The 21663-nt window shown below is 42.9% G+C and overlaps 1 protein-coding gene across 3 annotated transcripts in view; it reads right to left on the bottom strand.

Moving 5' to 3' along the window:
- The window catches only part of SPATA13 (spermatogenesis associated 13), a 341308-nt gene extending 322580 nt beyond the window's left edge, over positions 1–18728 (bottom strand). For 2 of the 3 annotated variants that reach the window (XR_009347123.1, XM_059144760.1), the window contains exon 1: positions 18421–18728. Coding sequence is in view for 2 of the 3 variants with exons in the window: in XM_059144760.1 (XP_059000743.1) it covers positions 18421–18432 (12 nt within the window). In the remaining variant the exon portion in view is untranslated. The remainder of the gene's footprint in view (positions 1–18420) is intronic. The other variant, XM_059144759.1, reaches the window with a different exon arrangement.
- Between the last annotated feature and the right edge of the window lie 2935 nt (positions 18729–21663).

The following is a 21663-nucleotide window of genomic DNA, read 5'->3' as shown; positions in this document are numbered from 1 at the left end:
TCCTGGGATGGAGTCCCACATCTGGCTCTCTGCTCAGCAAGGAGCCTGCTTCCTCCTCTCTCTCTTTCCCTCTCTCTCTGTGCCTCTCTGCCTACTGTGATCTCTGTCCAAAAAAAAAAAAAAAAAAATCTTAAAAAAAAATAAGTAAATAAACGTAAAAAAAAAAAAAAAAAGAATGTAAGGTGGTCTGTGGGGAGTGGTGGGGGGAATGACAAAGGCACATCTTATCAGTTCCCTGGCTGAGAATGTCATTGGCAGAATCTGGCATCAAGTACTTGGCATCCATGAAACAGTGTCAGCCTTCTTGAGAGATGGCATTATCTCTTATTTGCAGACAGGCCTTATTGCTGTAAATTGCTGACAAGGGAAATATGTCTGATTCTATGCATAACACATTGTTAGAAATAACAGCATTTTAATATCATTTACACCAGCCTCACACTAGTTAGTAATAGATTAATTAAAATCATTAATAAAAATGTAGTAGTCCAGGGTTCCTGGGTGGCTCAGTGAGTTAAGCCACTGCCTTCAGCTCGGGTCATGATCTCAGGATCTCATGATCTCAGGATCGAGTCCCGCATGGGGCTCTCTGCTCAGCGGGGAGCCTGCTTCCTCCTCTCTCTCTCTGCCTGCCTCTCTGCCTACTTGTGATCTCTCTCTGTCAAATAAATAAATAAAATCTTTAAATTAAAAAAAAAAAAAAGTAGTAGTCCATATAAAATTGCTGCCTTGGACTACAAATGTCACTGACCCTGGGATGCTCTGTCCTCCTCCAGGAGGCAATAAATTGTGTGCGATTCTGCAGGTGCAAAATGTCAGGCTTGGGATTCTGAGCTGCCATGGCAGGCCATGCTTTGGAAGCACTATGTTCATAACCTTCCACAGAGCTGACTCATTTCATCCTCTGTGTGTCAACCCATGTTGCTTTTTTAAAACCACGTTTTCTAGGACTTTCCACTCTTTTCTGAAGGCACAGGTGACACATCACCACACACTGTCAGTGGATGATATGGGTAAAAGTGAGACATCCTACCTAGAAATACAACTAGAAAAAGAATCCCTTTGAGAATTGCACTTTAAAAACTAACACAGACAGGGTCAGAACAGAAAAACCCAAAGTTAGGCTGTGTTGTTCTCAGCTTTATATGGCAGCCTTCCCAACCTGGAGAACTTGAGTGTACCCAAACAAAGACATTAATTATTAGAGTAAATACAGAACCACAAAAAGGGGTATTGATCGGCAATGGAAGCATGAAAAGAACGCAAACTGGAAGACAGAGTTTATCTGTATGTGAGGAGGGCTACATCATAGACGCCTGCTATCCCTGTCAGAGGCAACAAAATGTCTGAGTAACAATAACTGACATTACGGGGCGCTAAGCAAGTGACCATTAATTACTGCTCAGAACACTTTTTATGTGTTAACTCTGTTTTCTTAACAGTTCTAGAAGGTAGGTTCTGTCATTAACAATGCCAATTCTGTAGAGGATAAACTCAGGCATGGATGAATTAGAGGAAGGCATACAGCAGGGTGACAAATTTGGGTTATCATGGCTCCTACCTACCACACCACCCAGCCTCTTGTCCCCTTTCTCCTGCTTACATGCTCACAAAGTGGTCTTCCAAGTACAGAAGCAGGTTCCATTCCCCACTTCAGTCAGCATCAGATTGGAGGAGTGTGGGGCGGCTTCAAGTCTAGTCCTCTAGGTAACTGTCAGATAGCAATTGGTCCTCTAAGCTCTCTGGCATCTTCCTCAGTCCTGTGCTTGGCTAATCTGAGCCCACAGCTGAAACACATCACCTTCTTAGTGCTGACCAATCATGTTTCTGACACCTACAATGCTTGAATTTGTCCCAATTCTCAGCCCCAACCACTTGGGGACCTTTTAAATCAGAAATGCTTGGCGAGCTTTTAAAAAAATTCCAGTTATATCAGAATCTCTGATTGAGAGACTCAAGCATTGGGATTTTTTAAAAGCTCCCCATGTGGTCCAACAGGCAGCCAGACTGAGAACAACACTGCCTAAGATTACTTTGCCACGGGCCCTACTGGGGACCTAACCAGGTGTATCCATCAGGGTTCCCCACAGAAACACAACCAATAGGAGATTTTAGATAGAAAGATGATTGATTGATAGATCTATCTGCCTATTTAGAGAAAAACTGATTTATTATAAGGAATTGACTCACATGGTTTTGAAACCTGACAAGTCCCAAGTCTGCCAGGTGAGTCTACACACTGGAGAGCTGATGGCATCATTTCCAGTCTGAGTCCAAAGATGAGAGAAGATCAATGTCCAGGCTCAAAGACAAGCCAAGAGAGCAAACTCCCCTTACTCAACGTTTTTGTCTACTCAGGCTTTCAGTGGACTGGATGAGGACCATCACGCTGGGGAGACCCACCTGCTCTACCCCACCCACCCATTCACATGTTAATCTCTTTGAGAACTACCCTCACAGAACACCCAGAATGAAGTTTAACCAAGCATTTGGACAGCCTGTGACCAGTGTAATATGACACATAAAGTTAACCCTCACACAAGCCTTGTTCAGGGTGTTCGTTTGAAATGTCTGTACTATACCCATTAGGTGTCTGCACATTAAAACCTAACACTTCCACTGCTAGGGTATCGCCTCTCAAGATAAATGGGCTCCACACCGTTCCAATTACACATCCCCATAAAAAAATGTTTAAAAATTCTGTACGTCCCTATACACATTTTTTATTAATCTATATATTACATTGGATATAAAGATACACATATATTCTGATATATACACATAGGTGTGTATATACATGCATGTTTATACATGTTTATGAATGTGTGTGTCTGTGTGTCTACACACACATTCTGATCAGTCTGCCCACCCCAAACGGAGTACTCCCACCACTTTAGTGGTATAGACATGACATTTGTCTCTCTGGTGACCGGGTTCTGTACTGTTCATTCTCCATTTTTAAAGAAATATGGTATCTCCTCAACAAGGCTAACTGTTGAGCGCTTAAGCTTCTTTACGGGGCCAGCGGCAACACAGTGCCTGGGACATACTGGTGGAAATAGTAATGGCAAGTAACCAGCAGGGCATGCTGGTCTGTATGGAAATTCTCACGCAGCATTATAAACCAGTGGCTGACACCATTACTTAGCTTTGCCATATTCTCGAAGCATTTTTCATACCTGGAGCAGAGCCTTCTAGCAGTCACCTCCCTTGGACACACCAGACGCGTTTTGGAGCACTCTGTACCCTCAGGGTCTAGCCAAAAGGGTGTCAGCTACAGAGGTGTATGGGCCATGACACCAGTCTTGGCTGCAGGGCCTCACCTGGGCCTTGTGCGGGGCTGTAGCCATCTGGGTCACAGGCCACGTTCTATTTCTTAAAGAGCTTCCCCCACATGGTATTCTCTCCGAGCCTCACCATACCAGCGACCACTCCTGCCAACACCCCTCGGGGCGCCCCCCCACCCGCCTGTGGGTGGGAAATCGAGCCCCCTGGGGCCCAGGAAATCACTTGTTGAGAGTGCGGCAAACTTCAGGAGCAAATATCCCTGCAGACTGTGTACAAAGAAGCCACCCACCCCTGCCCAGAAACATCCGCCTTCCACCATTAGCGATGCGGTGGGCTCTTCCTGCGCCGGGCCTGAAATGTTGGGCTTTGTTTATTGTAAGACTTCCTGTTACCCTCAGACTTGAGGGTATTTAATCCCAACATTGACATTGTTGTATTTAATCCCCACAACTGCCTGTGTGCTTCACGTGGCTGTAATGCAGAGCTCCGTAAACTGCAAACTGCGCATGTCACGCAGCTGGGCGGGGCGGACGCGACTCTCACCAGGGGGCGTGGCCCTGGCCGCCAAAGTGGGTGAGGATTCGCTGGGGCTAAGAGCGCCCGCCCTCCGCTTAATACTCAGCGCTGCGCCTCAGTCATCTGACTGCAAGTGGGCATAATTATTTTACCGACATAATTATTTTACCAACTGTGAAAGCTATTTAAATAATGCACCTGAAACACTTAGAGTGCTTGGGTTACGAATGTTAGTAGCTATCATTACAATAACCCTGTGGTCATCATGATCGTTTCCTCCTCCGGTTTGGGGTAACTTCATATATTTACATATTTCACTGCGCTAACATCTTCATTCCGAATGAGAACTAACTCTCTACGTGTAAGATTTTTCTTCTCAAAAACAAAAACCACATCCCATTCCCCTCTACCCCGCATCAACCAGTACAAAATCTCCCTGATCTGACCTTCTATCAACAGAGGTCAAGGTAGTTTGAATACTCATTCTCCTGGTATTATGGAATAAGAATATTTACCTCTTAAACAGTTGTCCTCATGAACTGTGCTGCTGTTGTAACCCTCTCTCTTTTTCCTTGTCGGACTCACCATGAAAACTAGTCCTATAGGCCTGCACAGGGAGAGAATAAAGTAAGGGCACAAAGACAGCTGGTTACTGGGAGGCTGGATATCACTAACTTTGCAGGTGAAGCTCCACGAAGGAGAAGCTTCTTATGACCACGGCATTCACAGTAAATTTCCAAGGAGAAAAGGTGAGCAGGAGGGAAGTCTTTCGAGTGTTTTAAGCTCACGATTTGCTTGCTTACTTTAGACAGAGTCCACTAAAGTTTGACCTTTGTTATTTTCACTCTACTGCATGCTGATCAGACCCTAAGTCTAAGTCAGTGACTCTATTTTGCAAACACAGGATTTCTTGTCCTGAATCGGCTCCACTTACATCTTAAAGTGAGGACGTGACTGTATTAAAAAGAAAGGACAGTGGAGATTCTCTTCAAGCCTGTACTCAAAGGCAGTTGACATTATGGTGTGCTCAAACCAACCCCCTCCTCACTGACCACCATGGGGACCTCTGCCCCAAGCGCGTAGGCCCCAACTGCCCTCTGTGAGCTCCTTCCCTGTCTGGGATTCTGCCCAGAATATTGGCAGGTGCCCTTTGTTTCCCTGCTACCCAGACTCAACCTTGAGTAACCCTTATCCTCAGTGTCATGCTCCTGAGGCTGGCAGGCCATTAAGCAAACAAGAGCACAGCTAACCTCACCCTCTTTTCTTGCCAGACAGATTTCAGAATTTGTGGGGAAGGCATTCACAGTTTCAATACATAACATTAGCACAATCCTCTCACACAGAGCAACACCCCATTCTCAGGAGACACTCTCTTTCAGAGCCTCAGGTCCCTTTCAACAATCACTTATCCACAGTTATTTATGAGCGATAAATGTGTTTAGTTGTTGAGGCAATGGTGGGAAACAAGGGAGACACGGTCCTGCTCCTTGGGCACTTATGGCCTGGTGGAGAGTACCTACCTGTGCAAGGAAACAGGCCCTTACAGTACATGAAATCATGATCATGAAAGAAAAGCGATATTCAGGGGTTCTGGAGAAGCCACTGACTCAGACTGGGGGAGCTGGGTGAGACTTGGCTGACAAAGACTGAATAGGAGTTTTCCAGGGGAAGGAGGAGGTAGAGGGAATGGAACAGGGGAGAACATTCCAGAAAAGTCAAAGTTCCTGAAACATGAGTGTGCACCCTGAGTTTGAGGAATTGAAAGATTAACCAGAGAAGCGGGAAGTGTAGAAAAAGGGGTGTGGTGAAGGAGGCACCTGAGGGATAAGTGGGACAGGCCAGGGCTCGCTGGCCTTGGAGGCTACGTTAAGGAGTTTTTCTCCTAAGGGCAATAGGGGACCATCAAAGGATTTTAAAGAGATGTGCCAATCCGATTTGCATTTCATAAACTTCATTCTTGGCTACAGATCACAGAACTACTGAGCAAGGACAAGGATCAGTTGGAGGTTGCTGCGGTAACCCAGAAGAGCTCCGATGTGGGTCTGGACAAGGTGGTGGGCATGGGGACACTAGGTGGTGGATGCACCTGAGGGACATTGGTGACAAGCTAGCTGGATGTGGAGGAGAGTGACAACTGCCTTAGAAAACCCAAATGGGAAACACAGGAACTGAGGAGAGCTTTGTGGGTCAAAGGAATGAGTCCAGAGTGGGGCATGTTGAGTTGGAAGTATCCAGTATAGGGTACATGGGTTAACAAAGTGAAATTTAACAATATGCTACTTTGTTTCTGGGTTGTTGGTTTTTTTTTTCCAATATATACCAAGTTATTTATTTATTTATTTATTTATTTTTTTAAAGATTTTATTTATTTATTTGACAGAGAGATCACAAGCAAGCAGAGAAGCAGGCAGAGAGAGAGGAGGGGAAGCAGGCTCCCCGCTGAGCAGAGAGCCCGATATGGGGCTCGATCCCAGGATCCTGGGATCATGTCCCGAGCCGAAGGCAGAGGCCCTAACCCACTGAGCCACCCAGGCGCCCCCCAAGTTATTTATTATCATGGGTTTTTATACCACCTTTTGAAAGATGAGTAAATCCCTAACAACATTAAAACACATTGTGAGAACTTTTTCTGTTGTTCTCACAGAGATACACTTTCTTCTGAATATAACCTCTCCAATAAAGCCTCCTACAGCATCAGATGGTATGTCTGCTTGGTCAAATGTATTGTCTTGGAGTCAATATTTGGTCAATGGTGTTGAAAAGCAGGGTTCACTATTCTTAGACAAAGCTCCTGTTTCACAGCAGACCTCCAAAAGTCTCCCATAAGCTATATTAAGGATGCCAAACAAAAGCAAATTTTTCAAGAACAGCCAGTATAAAGCACAGGGAGATAAAACAAACAAACAAACAAACAAAAAAACCTCAATAGCCCAATTGAGAAATGAACAAAAGAAATGAATATAGTCCCAAAAAAACAAACAAACTAACTAACTAACAAAAAGCAATGGTCCTAAGACTTCCAGAGTTCACTCAAGATAAGAGAAATGCAAACTGCAACTATTGTGAAACACTGTTTTCCACCATAAGATGAACAAAGATGGAGTTTGGTAATGCTCTGCATTGGTAAGGAGGTAGGGAAAGACAGTCTCTATAGGGTGTGTAAATTGGTATAATTTCCATGGAGGGCAATTTAGTAATGGCCCCAAATTTAATATATGTATAACATTTTTTTCAGCAAATCCATTTCAAGAAATGAGTTTTAATAGATATACATAAATGAAGTGGTTTAATTTCACAATTAGTCACTGAAACGTGGCAATAACCTGACCATCAATAGGAAACTGGTTGATATAATATGTTACAACCACAGAACAGAACATTATGCAGCCATCAAAAAGGATGGAGGAAAGGGGAAACCCAGATGTCCATTGACACAAGATAAAAATGGTATAGACATACAATGAAATATCATTCTGCCATTAAAGGGAAATTAAATTCTGATATAGGCTATAACATGGATGAACCTCTAGGACATTATGCTAACTGAAATAAGCTAGACACAAAAGAACAATTATTTTATGATTCTACCTGTAGGAGGTAGCTAGAAGAGCCAAACTAGAAGAGTCACATTCACAGACATAGAAAATAGAATGGTGGTTACCAGCAGTTGTTTAATGGAGACAGAGTTTCAGTTTGGGATGATAAAAAAGTTCTGGAGATGGATGATAGTGACAGTTATGCAATATGAAAGTACTTAAAGCCACTGAACTGTATGCTTTAAAATAGTAAATTTCATGTTGTATATATTTTACCACACTAAAAAAAAATGAAGAATTGCTTTATGAACTAAAAAGGAATAATCTCCAAAGCATATCATGAAGTGAAAATGAAAGATCCAGAATAGCATGTAGATGATGTCATCACTCATATGATAAACAGGGAGAGGATAGAAGAAAATATATTCTCTTACACAGGTCTAGTCTTCCTCTGAAGCACATGGAAGAACCAGGTAATAATACTGGCTGCTTCCAGGGAATTGGGTGATACGGAAGTGTTGGGGGGGTGGAAGACAGGAGACAACTTTTCCGTAGATGCTATTTTTTATTCTCTGATTTCACAGCAAATAAATAAGGTACATATTTTTAAAAATTAAAACAATTTTTTTATAATTAACACACTTATATTTTTAAAAATAGAGTTTTTGGTGCTTTCCTACAAACTGCCATCTTGCCCATGATGAAAATCCATGTTTGAAATAATCAGTTTTTTAAGCTAGATTTTTAGTAAACTAGCCCTTTTGTTCAATTGGCAAATTAAGCTTTCAGAAACACTAATCTTTAATATGAAACTACTTGAATAAAAATATCAATGAAGGATGTTGTTTTCCATCATCTCTCTAATTCATATTCATTTAGCTACTTGGGCTAAATCTTTCTCTCTCATAAGCAGTTTTCATAAATTGGATCCCAGTAGAATTTCCAGAAGCCCCTTTCCCAAAGAAATAACCAAGTAAGGACACTGGAAAACACTGTCCCTGCCTTCCTTCCAGTCCATTCCCACAGCCCCTGTCCTGCCCCGGTGCCTTCCATTCAGCTGCTGGGGACTTCTGCTGTGTCTTTCCTTTCCTAAACCCATCTCGTCATAACTAGAATAATGTGGCTGCAATTAAATTTTGCAGGTATAACACTCATCAAATCTTGATAATAATGACTCCTGTTGCCTTTAATAGAGGCCATAGGACTCGTATACTTCTGATTAGAGTTCTAGTAAAAAAAAAAAAAAAAAATACAGTTTTTACAAGGAACTGTATCATTGGTCAACATTCTTGGGAACTTCTTTCATTTTTCTCATGTTTAATAGGGAAAAAATCTTAAGTCATTTTCTAAAGGATTTTACCCTTCTTTTCTTTTCTTTAAAAAAAAAAAAAAAGGCAGTTTCTCTCTGCTAGTGGCATTCAAATTTTTCTTATCCTCATTACCTTAGTGTATGGCTTACAGTGTGGCTTTAAAGACCGGCCAATTTGAAATTAAAATTTTTGCATCTGTTATTTATTGCGGGGGGGGGGGGACTATTTATACTTTGGATCATTAAAATACCAAACTTATCCAAATCCAGGGCTTTTAGCTCCTAATTGGTGAACATTTAATAGCATAACCAAATTCTTACTGACCAAATCATGTCTTTTAGGGGGAAAAAAGTGCCTAATTCAGTGGTTGACAGCTTAAGTTGGCTGAACACAAACATTGCAGGAACAATGATTTGTTTGGGCAGATTCCCAGAGCTGCCAGTGAATAATATATTTAACTTTAGAAGCACTTACACTTTTCTCCAGAGAATATCTTCCCACAATCAGAGGAACTGTTGATTTTCTCCTTATTCCAGCCATCTTCCATCCCATTAAAACTGTGGTTATCTTATAAGTAGTGTGCTTCCTAGCTTTCAAGTCACGTATATATTTCAGAGTTAGTTGGGGAAAAAAATGTTCTTTCTTTTTTATTTTTCCCGCCTGATGTTTGATCTATTAGTTCACTTAAAATAGAAATTAATGGGCTCCTGGGTGGCTCAGTGGGTTAAGCTTCTGCCTTTGGCTCAGGTCATGATCTCAGGTCCTAGGATCAAAGCCTTGCATGGGGCTTTCTGCTTAGCAGGGAGCCTGCTTCCCCCTCTCTCTCTGCCTGCCTCTCTGCTTACTTGTGATCTCTGTCCAATAAATAAATAAAATCTTTTTTAAAAAAATAAATAAAAATAAAAACAGCAAGATTTCATTTCTTTTGATGGCTGCATAGTATTCCATTGTGTATATATACCACATCTTCTTGATCCATTCATCTGTTGATGGACATCTAGGTTCTTTCCATAGTTTGGCTATTGTGGACATTGCTGCTATAAACATTCGAGTGCACGTGCCCCTTTGGATCACTACGTTTGTATCTTTAGGGAATTGGGAGGGAGACAAACCATAAGTGACTCTTAATCTCACAAAACAAACTGAGGGTTGCTGGGGGGAGGGAGGTTGGGAGAAGGGGGTGGGATTATGGACATTGGGGACGGTATGTGCTTTGGTGAGTGCTGTGAAGTGTGTAAACCTGGTAATTCACAGACCTGTACTCCTGGGGATAAAAATATGTTTATAAAAAATAAAAAATAAAAAATAAAATAAATAAAATAAAATAGAAATTAAAATACCAAAATTTAAAATTTTCCAAAGTTTCATGTTATGCTTTATATTTTACACTATTTGTAAATGTGTCAATATTGACACTCTTACATATTCTACACTAAATGATAATTTATGCTTCGCTTTGTATTGCTGCAACTGACTAGTCGCACAGGGACATCTTATGTTCCCAATCAAAAGAAATGACAAGCATTTGGGTTGAGGATGCATCCTGAGATATTCTACTTGAGATGTACATAATAACAACAAAAACAGCCTCAAAGGACTGTGACATTTAATGGCGCTATGGCTGCTGAGTGGTCTGATGGCTTCTCAAGGCTGAGATCTCACAGCCAATACATAGAAGCCAGGAGCATCAAGACAATTTTATTTTTACAAAACCAGGAACTGAAAGAATGAATTAAGAAAAGCTAATAGAGACGCCTGGGTGGCTCAGTTGGTTGAGCAGCTGCCTTCGGCTCAGGTCATGATCCCAGCATCCTGGGCTCGAGTCCCGCATCGGGCTCCTTGCTCCGCGGGGAGCCTGCTTCTCCCTCTGCCTCTGCCTGCCATTCTGTCTGCCTGTGCTTGCTCTCTGGCCCTCTCTCTCTGATAAATAAATAAAATCTTGAAAAAAAAAAGAAAAGAAAAGCTAATAACTTTTCACCTCTAAAACTTTTCCTGGAAAGACTTTCCCAACCTTGTGCGTGAAAACAGGTTGGTAACGTTAATCATTGCCCATTACAGTCCCATAGGGTTCCTGGAAAACTTATGGATGGAAGGCAAAAGGATTGATCCTTGACAAGCATTTGGGATTCTTAGAAAAGGCACTTTCTTTCCAGTTCAGGCTGCCTTTTAGAAAGAGCAGAATTCCAGACAGTGAAGAGCCTTAGAAATTATCTAATCAAGTCCCTCCTCTTGCAAATAACAAAATGTCACCTCTGGGAATTTGGTTTGCTAAACATTTCTTAATTGGTATTAGACACAAGACTTAAATGCATGTCTCCCAACCCTCTTCTAATGCTCTTAGCTCTTACATCTTGGCCATCCAAATAAAATTCTTGTTGTACTAATCTTCATGCCACAAACACTTTATGCAATAAAAAACCATCTCACTTGTTTGGAATTTGGCATATATTTTCCTTAGCAATAGATACACAGTGAATGTGTCCCTGAGCCAACCCCAAACACCAAATGCTCTCACCTGAATAAGTGGTGTGCTTAACAAACAACCAACACCACCTGCGAATCTATCTAACACCAAACTGAATTTATTTTTCTACTTTGAAACACAAAGAACAATGGCATCGACACTCCCTGCTGGGGACCCTTCCAGCTTGAGATCCTGGCTGATCATCAGGAAGGGAGGGTGAGGAGTGGGGAGCCTGGAGCTTGGGGAGGATAACCCCAGGGGGCACTTCTGTACCCTGAACTGGCTTCCCAGTTGCCATGTTTTTCTTCCCAGTCTTGGGGTAATGGCGACTTGCCGCTGCCCTATTTTCAGTCACCATCTAGGATTCTGGACCAATGTTTTTCTCCTCTCTGCCCTGCTGCTGCCCTCAACACAGTCTCATAGTTATATGTCATTGCCAACATATCTTTCTGTCCTTAAAAATGTATGTAAACTCTGCCAGTCTTTTCATGGCTTGCCAAAAATTTACAACTACTATCCACGGGGGAAAAGATTGAAATGGTCTCTCTTCTGCTCCTTCAACCTAGCCCCTTCTTTTATTTCCTTCAAATGGTGATGCATTTCCTCCAGGATTATAAAGCTTAAAATCCTATGGCTAGATTCACCCTGGTGTAAACACATTCAAAGATAGGATTTCTTGAGGATCCTTACCGGATTGAAGCAATACTCTGAAAAGCCCGAAAGGGCCTGGGCTTAGGGGGGTTGGGGTGATGAGAACTTGAAGGAGATAAGCATGGGCAAAGCCACAGAGGAAGGAAGATGTAGTTCTCTGGCCCCCAGGTCCCACCTGGAGCAGTCGTGCCTAGGGCTTCCATATGTCCAGGAGTGCACACAACAAACTTTCAATGTTTTCATGCCTGTTTACCCGGAACTCTAGCATCAGCTACTTGAGGAGAAAGCTCATGACATTTCTTCTTATGCCCTGTCAGCACCGGATCAGATAGTAAGTGATTGATAAATACTTGTTGACTGCCTGGGAACTTTCCAGACACTTCAAGCTTGTGATTTTCTTCAATAACACAGGGGAATGAAAGGTATTTCACTGTACCAAAATCTGAGGAAGTCTAAACAGCCATGGACGGTAATTTTTCCTCACTCTTTACACATATGTCTTTGGCTCTTTTCTCCTAATTTGAGGGGAGTGCCTCTGAGGCAAGTTTTTAATGAAATGGTGTTAAAGAAACAGCTATGGAACAGGCCAACCTACCTCCTGACCCTGTGTCAGCCAATTCGCACAACTGACCGCTTAGACCAAAGTCTGGCTCATATCACAAGGAGAAATACATAGTTTTGCCCTTCAGGGACTTGCACAAACTTTCAAAGCTGACTTTTCAAATTCCAGGCCCTGGCATCGATCCCGTTGCTAATTAAGTATGCATCGCTCTGAGAAATAGGCACTCTTTTTTTGGCTGGGTAACAATAGCTATTCCACACAAGAACCTGCTTCTGAAACCACCCATCATGGAATGGAAAGCTACTGGATCACAGCCAAAGGGCACATTTCAAAAGCTTCTGGTATTTCTTAAAAATGCTCCAACAAGTATATTGGATGCATATTCGTCAGTAGGGAAATTTCAGAATATAGTCTGGGGCTCCACACTTGATGTAAATAGGATGGTCCCCAAAGGGGAACAAGTCAGGGGGGTGCCAGGAAGACATAAATAACAACTCTACAATTCCAGATGGTGAGGGGTAGCTTTCATGGGACTAATAGAAACAGATTGCTAAAACAATGGACAGAGTTTCAGTTCAGCTTACAAAAAAGGGTCGAGCAGTGTCTTATTAAAACTGTTTTAGCAAATCACAAGATATTGGGGCGCCTGGGTGGCTCATTCGTTAAGCGTCTGCCCTTCCGCTCAGGTTATGGTCCCAGGGTCCTGGTCTCGAGCCCCGCATCGGGCTCCCCGTTCAGTGGGAAACCTGCTTCTCCCTCTCCTACTCCCTCTGCTTATATTCCCTCTCTCATTGTCTCTCTGTCAAATAAATAAATAAAATATTTAAATAAAGTAAAGTGTTTTAAAAAATCACAAGATATTGCATGAAGAAAAGTGGACAGGTATATTTCACCTTTTCTGAAGGCAGAATATGAAGTAATGAAGGAAGTCATTACCCAAAGAAATAAAAGTACTTTGAGACTCTGATGTTTGGTTATTTACAGAAACTTTTATTGCAGAAGACTCTGGAATCTTCTTTGGCTGTCTTGATTCCTATCTGATTCCTACCTTTACAAAGCAGTGTCTGTGCTTTGAGCAAGGCACTGGCCACAAGACTTCTAGGCTTCCCTCTTGTCCCTGTTATTCTATGACCAAAGCATTTTAATAATTTGAGTCTTGGCAACACACTCCAATTATAACCTTGTTAGCTGTTCAGTGCCTCAGAGAAAACTTTCAAATTCTTCTGGCAACCGTTCAGTCTGAAGTACTACGCTGAACATCTTGTTAGAAATAAGCTGGAAAATGCCATTCTGATGGGTCTCCCTCGCTTACCTCCATGACTGTGACATATGACAGCTTCACTGTCCTCTCAGTATTTTGAGTTCATGTTTCCTAGATTCATCACACTACACAGGGAGTGCTTAGGACACAAATCGTATGCACTCCACAGCTCCAAAAAGGCAGAGAGATAGGTTAGACCTGGCTGGCAATGGGCTCAATCATCCGTTTCGTCTGCCCTTGTCAAAACTTGACAAGGCTTGAAGTTGGCCCTCCAGAGGTGAGAGTGAAAATAAAGTATGAAGCAAGCTAAATATAGAAGAATTCAGCTCTGAATCTTTTTTATCTTTATACATCCAATGGAATATACTGATAGAAAAAAATTGCCACTACTTGCTCCAACATTTATTTGTGCCAGGAGAGAATAAGAACAGGAATAAAACAGTTGAAATAGGCTATGTCTTCAGAATCATAGATCAGGTTCACTTTTCTTATTTTTTATTATGGACTGAATTGAGTTCCCTCTAAATTTGTATGTTGATGCTCTAACCCTCAGGTGCCTCAAAATGTGACTTAATGTGGAGATAGGGCCTTGAAAGAGCCAATTAAGGTAAAATGAGGTCAAATGAGTGGGCTCTAGTCCAACAAGACAGGTATCATAAGAAGAGATTAGGACAGACAGACAGACACACAGAGGAAGACCAGGTGAGGATACAGCAAAAGACAGCCCCATACAAGCTAAGGAGGGAGTATCAGAAGAAAACAACCCTGCTAACACCTGGACCTCAGACTTGAAGCCCCCAGAACTGTGAGACAGTAAATGTCTGTTTTTTTCAATCATTCACTCTGTGGTACTTTGTTGTAGCAATCGTAGCAAACTAATACACCTTTTATCAACTTCATTTCACTGTTTTTTTCCCCACTCACTTTTTTTTTCTTTTTGCTCCACTGAGCATGTCTTCCTTGCTTTTGCCCTGCCTCTGTCTGTACTTGTCTTTTATTTTTTGTTGTTGTTTCTTTAAAAAGATTATCTGTTTATTTGAAAGAGAGAGAGAGAATGAGCAGGGGGAGGAGCGAAAGAGAGAGAGAAGCAGACTCCCCACGAGCAGGGAACCTGAAGTGGGGCTCAATCCTAGGACTCTGGGATCATGATCTGATCCCAAGGCAGAGGCTTAACTGACTGAGCCACCCAGGCTCCCCTGTACTTGTCTTTTTTTTTTTTTTTTTTAATGTTTTATTTATTTATTTGACAGACAGAGATCACAAGTAGTCCGAGAGGCAGGCAGAGAGAGAGGAAAAGAAGCAGGCTCCCTGCCAGGCAGAGAGCCCAATGCGAGGCTCGATCCCAGGACCCTGGGATCATGACCTGAGCGGAAGGCAGAGGCTTTAACCCACTGAGCCACCCAGGCGCCCCTGTACTTGTATTTTAAAAGAAGGTTTCTCCCCTTTTGCCCAAACATGTGGAATCTTGGAAGGTGAGACAGAGAGCAGGTGTCTTGCACCTAGCACCCCCAGGTCTGGCTTTGATTCTCAAAGCTCACGGGTGCATCTGGTTTGTATGGGTATAGTGCACAAAATCACCTGACATCATTATCAGAGGTGCCTCTCCTTCTCTGGCTGACTCTGACCATGTCACTCAACTTCTCTGAGCTTCTGTGTTTTCATATATTAAAAAAATAATGATGAGAATTACTGCATGTGGTTGTGAGGTTCAATTAAGATAAAGCATTGGAAAATATTTTATATACTAATCGCTGGGGCTCAGTTTTTCTATTTGTAAAATAGGTACTACCTATCAGTTTATAGAATAGTATCATGAAAAAAAATCAAAAAAAGATTAGAATTTCTGTAACTCTTAATATTATGCATTTTAAAGGATTATTTCTACTCTATATTTCATTGGCCTAATAAAGCTTAATTTTGTTTCTCTTTCCACTTAATATTTATGAAGAATGTTGTATTTGTATTAAAAGATAGGTTCTAAAGACAGAAAAGACCTGCTTCTTGCCTTCATGGATCTTGTAATCTATTTAGAAAACTATTTTTTTGCAGTAAAAAACACTTATAAGATCAGTTCACAGTCGTTTTCAGGGCTGTGACCAGGTCAAATCAGGTTCATACCCGAACTTTCTAGGACAACTTCCCAGATAGCAATTTCCAACTATCATGTACTAACGTCACTGCCAGCAGAAGCTAACAAACCTGATTAAAAAGATTTAAACTAAGAAAAGTAGGGACACCTAGGTGGCTCAGTCGGTTAAGTCACTACCTTCGGCTCTGGTCATGATCCCAGCATCCTGGGATCGAGTCCCATATCAGGCTTCTTGCTCAACGGGGAGCCTGCTTCTCCCTCTACCTGTTCTGACTGCTGCTCCCCCTGCTTGGACTCTCTTTCTCTCTGACAAATAAATAAATAAAACCTTTAATAAAAAACTATAAAATAAGAAAGATAATAAAACCTGAGTGCTAAGTAATGTATTTTGCTTTAAACAAATCTAATTCTATAATCATTTGTAAAATAGAATGCTTTAATATACAAGTATCTCTAATATTCTTAAAACTTGATTTGAATAATCAAATTCCTGGTTTTTCATTAGCTCCTCAGGAACCCCTGAAAAAAGATAGTTGACAATAATTGATAATAGCAATGTTCCAGTAGGAAGAACATACACTCTTCAGAAGTGCAATTGATATATTTTTTAAAAGATTTTATTTATTTATGGGGCGATCCCAGATCCCAGGACCCTGAGATCGTGACCTGAGCCGAAGCAGAGGCTTTACCCATTTAGCCACCCAGGCAACCCTGCAATTGATATTTGACTTTAGAAATATCTGACTTGGAAAACATCTCAGCCAAAAAGAAAACCACATAATTATTTTTAGAAATTTACACTCACTACTAAGAATCATCAAAATATGGTAATTTGGTAGGGACACAAGGATAAAGGATTTAATGCAGCATGTCATAGCAATCACATTTGGATTTAGATCCTGACTTATCACTTACTAACCGTAAGAACTGTAAATTACTATAGACAAATTACTGTACTTTTCTAGTCTCACTTTCCTCATAGTTTATTTATTTTTAAAGATTTTATTTATTTATTTGACAGACACAGATCACAAGCAGGCAGAGAGGCAGACAGAGAGAGGAGGAAGCAGGCTCCCCACTGAGCAGAGAGCCTGATGCTGGGCTCAATCCCAGGACCCTGAGATCATGATCTGGGCGGAAGGCAGAGGCTTTAGCCCACTGAGCCCCTCACCTTCCTCATAGTTTAAACTGGTCCATGAATAATACTCAGCGGGGAGCCTGCTTCCCCCTCTCTCTCTGCCCGCCTCTCTGCCTACTTGTGATCTCTCTCTCTCTCAAATAAATAAATAAAATCTTTAAAAAAATAAGTAAATAAATAAAACGACCCATTCCTGATTTCGACTCAGGTCAGGATCTTAGGGTCCTGAGATGGAGCCCCACCTGGGATTCTGCCCTGAGCATGAAGCCTGCTTAAGATTCTCTCCCTCCCACTCCCTCTTTCCCTCTGCCCCTCCACCCCGAGTGCGCGCGCGCGCGCGCACACACACACACACACACACATGCACACGCGCGCGCGCGCGCGCGCGCGCTCTCTCTCTCTCTCTCTCTCTCCAAAACAAACAAACAAGAACAAATAAAATAAATAAATTGGAGACAGAGAAAGAAATAAACCAGTGTGTGGAACACAGCTAAGAACTGTTAACAGATCAGTTAATAAACAATTAAATCTGAAGAACTAAAAACACCAAACCATAGCTTTAGCTATTACAGGATAAATGGGAAGGGGGGAGGGGTAAAATACTACTGTAGCTGCCAATCACTACTCTAGAAAAGATAATTCAAATTCCTCTCCAATATTTTTTTCTGCAGTGCAGAGCTTAAACAAACAATCTTTGCAATAATAGGCCAAAATTATCTGGCACATTTACATGTAAGAAAATACCCGGTGGAAAAAAATAACGTTCTCTCCCTTGCTTTGTGAAATTTGTGTCTTTGTAAAACATTTTAAGATATAATTATCTGAATGTTTTACACTGCCTGCTACCTACTGTATGTGCTTTTATTTTGCAAAGATTTTGGTTAATATGTTGGAAGGTTGAAAGCCAAATCATTTGCATGGATGCAAACCAGGTTCAGTATTTTTTTAATGATGATAATTAAGGAATATCCCTCGGCAGATGCTGAGGAATGTTTTCTATGGAAATATTTTCTATGGAAAACGAGGAAACAGAATATTTTATTGTTATTACTTTTATAAAGAAGTATCTTCTAACTTTTTCATGTCTTCCACCAGACCACAATCCAGTATTTCAAAAGCAAAGTATGAGGGCATTAAGCAGGTGGCAGCCCGATTCTCTCACCAAAGGACAAGTGTCGGCCAATACACTTGAGTTGACGATCCGGTGAGACAAGAACTGGCTCATCTCGGGGAAAAGCTCCCAAAGACTTTGCGCCCCCCTCTCCCGTGCCCCTCCGTCGCCCCGCAACCCAGGCACGCCGCGACTCGGCCCCGCCCCCGCTGCCCTGGCAACGCGGCCGCGCCAGCGCGCAGGCTTTGTGCTCCCGCCGCCGGGGGGGTGGGAGGGACAGCTCTGCGAGCTCGCCCCCCGCACCTGCTGGGTCGCGTCAACTTTTCAAATCTACGCTCTCCAACAGCTCTGCCGGATCTCTTACGCAGAACCGCTAATACTCGCCTTCTCTCACGCTTGTTTCCGAAAAAATGTTCCACGGGCAGAGGATGCCGGCCACCTGCTGCTTGGTGGTCCGTCCTCCAAACGTGAGGGAGAGGTGACAACCCACTTACCTTCCTCAGCATTCCTCCACGCCGGCAGGGGGGATCCCTGGATGGATCCGACCTTCCCGCGCCGAGCTCAAACAAAGTGTGAAGGAAGTGTCGGAGAAGCAGCGGGCAAACTTCGTCCCGGGCGAGCGCCGCCCCCCGGGCCCCTGAGCGCTCCTCATTAGCACCACAAAAGGCGGGGACACACGGCCCCGGGGTCGGGAGACGGTTACTCCGGCCGGGGGTGGCCTTCCGGGCCGGAGTTCAGATGGGCTCTGAGGGGCTGCTGAGATGCCACGTCTCCCTGGCGAGAACCAAGTCCACCGGCTCCTCCTCTGGGGCGAGTTGGGCTGCGCTATTGTATGCTGGTCCCCGAAGACCCGGGCGGAGGGTGCGGGCGCGGCCGGCGGGAGCCCGTTTCGGGCTGCCCAGGTTGAATTTCCTCGCAGGGCTTTTCTCCCGCGCTTCCTCCCCGCCCCTCGCTGTTGCATAGTCATAAGAGGGCGGAGTCGCTCTCCATCTCATTTGAATCCTCAGGGTTGAGGAAGCTGAGGGAAGTGTGAAGATTGGATTTGGAAGGAAAGACTGCGAGAGGAGAGTGGGGAAATAAGTGCCAACATAAATATATGAGCAAACATAGGATTCCCCTTTCACCAGTCGCACGCACGTGTACACACACACACACACACACACACACACACCATTTCTCCAAACCTGAACTGAGCAAAGGAAATTTCAAGGAGGTCCTGACTAAATTTCTTGGTCCTAATTATAGTTAGACTAATCGAGGAATTTTCCCTTTTTATTTATTTATTTATTTATTTATTTTGCCAAGGGTTTTTTATTTTTTTTTTTATTTTTTTTTTTAAAGATTTTATTTATTTATTTGACAGAGAGAAATCACAAGTAGGCAGAGAGGCAGGCAGAGAGAGAGAGACGAGGAAGCAGGCTCCCTGCTGAGCAGAGAGCCCGATGCGGGACTCGATCCCAGGACCCTGAGATCATGACCCGAGCCGAAGGCAGCGGCTTAACCACTGAGCCACCCAGGCGCCCTGCCAAGGGTTTTTTAAATCGATGATTTGAACGGTGTGTTCCTCGTACCAAAGAGAGCCGTTGAAAATGTGTATATACAGACCTCACTAGCTGCATCGGGTCTATCGCACTCCATCATAATTGATTGGCATAGCACCAATCCCCAAAACCCAGATTTTCGGATTTAGGTTGCTAATGGGACCCCATTTTCAGAAAGCAAAAAGTGGGTAAGAAAAATGACAGGCCTAAGGAAGTTCACTTAGGCGGCAGGGACAGTCTGAGAAGCAGAAAAGCCTGGCAACTGAGCCCTTAACGCCCAGACAGACAAAGCAGCCCTCCAGAACGGTTTCTCTTTCCTCCCCAAAATTTCCATCACGAGAATCATCACTAAAGCACGTCCTGGAATTCAGATCCACTCTGCCACTTAAGGCACAGCTGGTTACCTGAGTAAGGTGATCTGAATGGATGCAAAGTTTCTTCTGCCTAACTCTCTACCCTCAAACCAGCTGTCATGGTGCTCTCATGGCAAGATTTACTGCTCTGTATTAAAGTGCTACAGACAAATCCCTTGTTAGCTCAAAGAAGTGACCTGTATTCACTACCCCTCAGCAATTGTAGGTGGTTAGACTTACAGACTTCAGAAATCCATTCATTCCACAAATCCTCACTGGTATCTATCTACTGAGGTGTGGTGGGTGCTGGGGAGACCATTGACAAGGGAACAGTCCAGGTCCCTGGCCTGGAACCCAAGCTTCGAGTGCAGGACAGACTACAAACAAAAGTCAGGCAATTATTGCTATAAAGAAAAATAAAGCTATTTAGAAAGGTAGATGCTAGAAGTCCAGTGAGTTTGGAAATTCCATGAAATCCCTGATGGAACCAACCAAGACTAAGTCCAGTTTTTCTGATAGGGTTTTAGGTCCATTTAGGTATGTGGGCATACAGGCGTCTTTCTGAGTTTGTTTCCTCATCAAACAAAGAGTAGTCTCTGTTTTTAGCAGTTTTTAGGGTGGGCGAAGGACTTTGTTGTACTGAGTTAGCGAACACAAAGGTTCAGAGGGTCTGACAGTGCTGCTGATGGTCAGCAAGCACATGCTGATGTCAGCCTAAGCTCTAAATGCATCAGCTGCGCAGGACACTTCATCTGACTCTGGTCTCCACAGTTGTAAACATGGGTACTCATACCACCTCAGGGGTTGCTAAGAATATCAAATGAGATAGTGTACAAAAATCGCAGGGCTAGCTATTATAATAATTCCTCGCTGGAGCCACTAGCCTTCAGGAGGATAGCCCTGTGGCATATCCTTTGAAAGCTGTGGTTGCCTGATTAAAGGACTAATGTCGCTTTCTAACTCTTGCTACTCATTTGTAATTAATTCTTTCCCTACAAAAGGAAGTAGGATGTGAGTGCAGGAAGGCTAACGGTTACCAAAGCACCCTGTTAGCCCTCTACCTATATTATCTCTTGGTCATAGCTACCACCAACCATTGTACAGAGTCAAAAGACAATGCACGAGGTCAATTTCCTTGCCAACAGCTCACAGCACAAAGCCCTGCTAAAGCCTACAGCCCATGTCTCCTTCACAGCATGTGCTACTCTGGGCAGCAACAAACCACTGTAAAGCAAAAGGCAAAGACTCTCCTCGTTTGCCATTTCTCTAGTAATAGAATTGCGGGACTGTTGGTGGGAAGGCAAACTGGTGCGGTGGCTCCAGAGAACAGTATGGAGGTTCCTCAAAAAGTTAAAAATAGAACTACCCCATGACCTAGCAATTGGACTGCTAAGTGTTTATCTAAGGAATACAAAAATATTAATTCAAAGAGAGACATGCACCCTGATGTTTTACAGCAGCGTTAAGTACAAGAGCCGAACTATGAAAACAGCCCAAGTGCTATTGACTGAGGTATGGATAAAGAAGATGTGATGTAGGGGCGCCTGGTTGGCTCAGTGGGTTAAAGCCTCTGCCTTGAGCTTGGGTCATGGTCTCAGGGTCCTGGAATTGAGCCCCGTATCAGGCTCTCTGCTCAGCAGGGAGCCTGCTTCCTCCTCTCTCTCTGCCTGCCTCTCTGATTACTTGTGATCTCTATCAAATAAATAAATAAAATCCTTAAAAAGAAGAAGAAGATGTGATGTACATATATATACAATGGAATATTATTTGGCCATAAAGGAAAAAATCTTTCCATTTATAACGACATGAATGGAGCAGGAACATATTATGCTAAGCAAAATAA

The sequence above is a fragment of the Mustela lutreola genome, chromosome 13 (assembly GCF_030435805.1).
Source record: "Mustela lutreola isolate mMusLut2 chromosome 13, mMusLut2.pri, whole genome shotgun sequence".
In the NCBI taxonomy this organism is placed as follows: domain Eukaryota; kingdom Metazoa; phylum Chordata; class Mammalia; order Carnivora; family Mustelidae; genus Mustela; species Mustela lutreola.
This window is presented reverse-complemented; position numbering and strand designations above follow the sequence as displayed.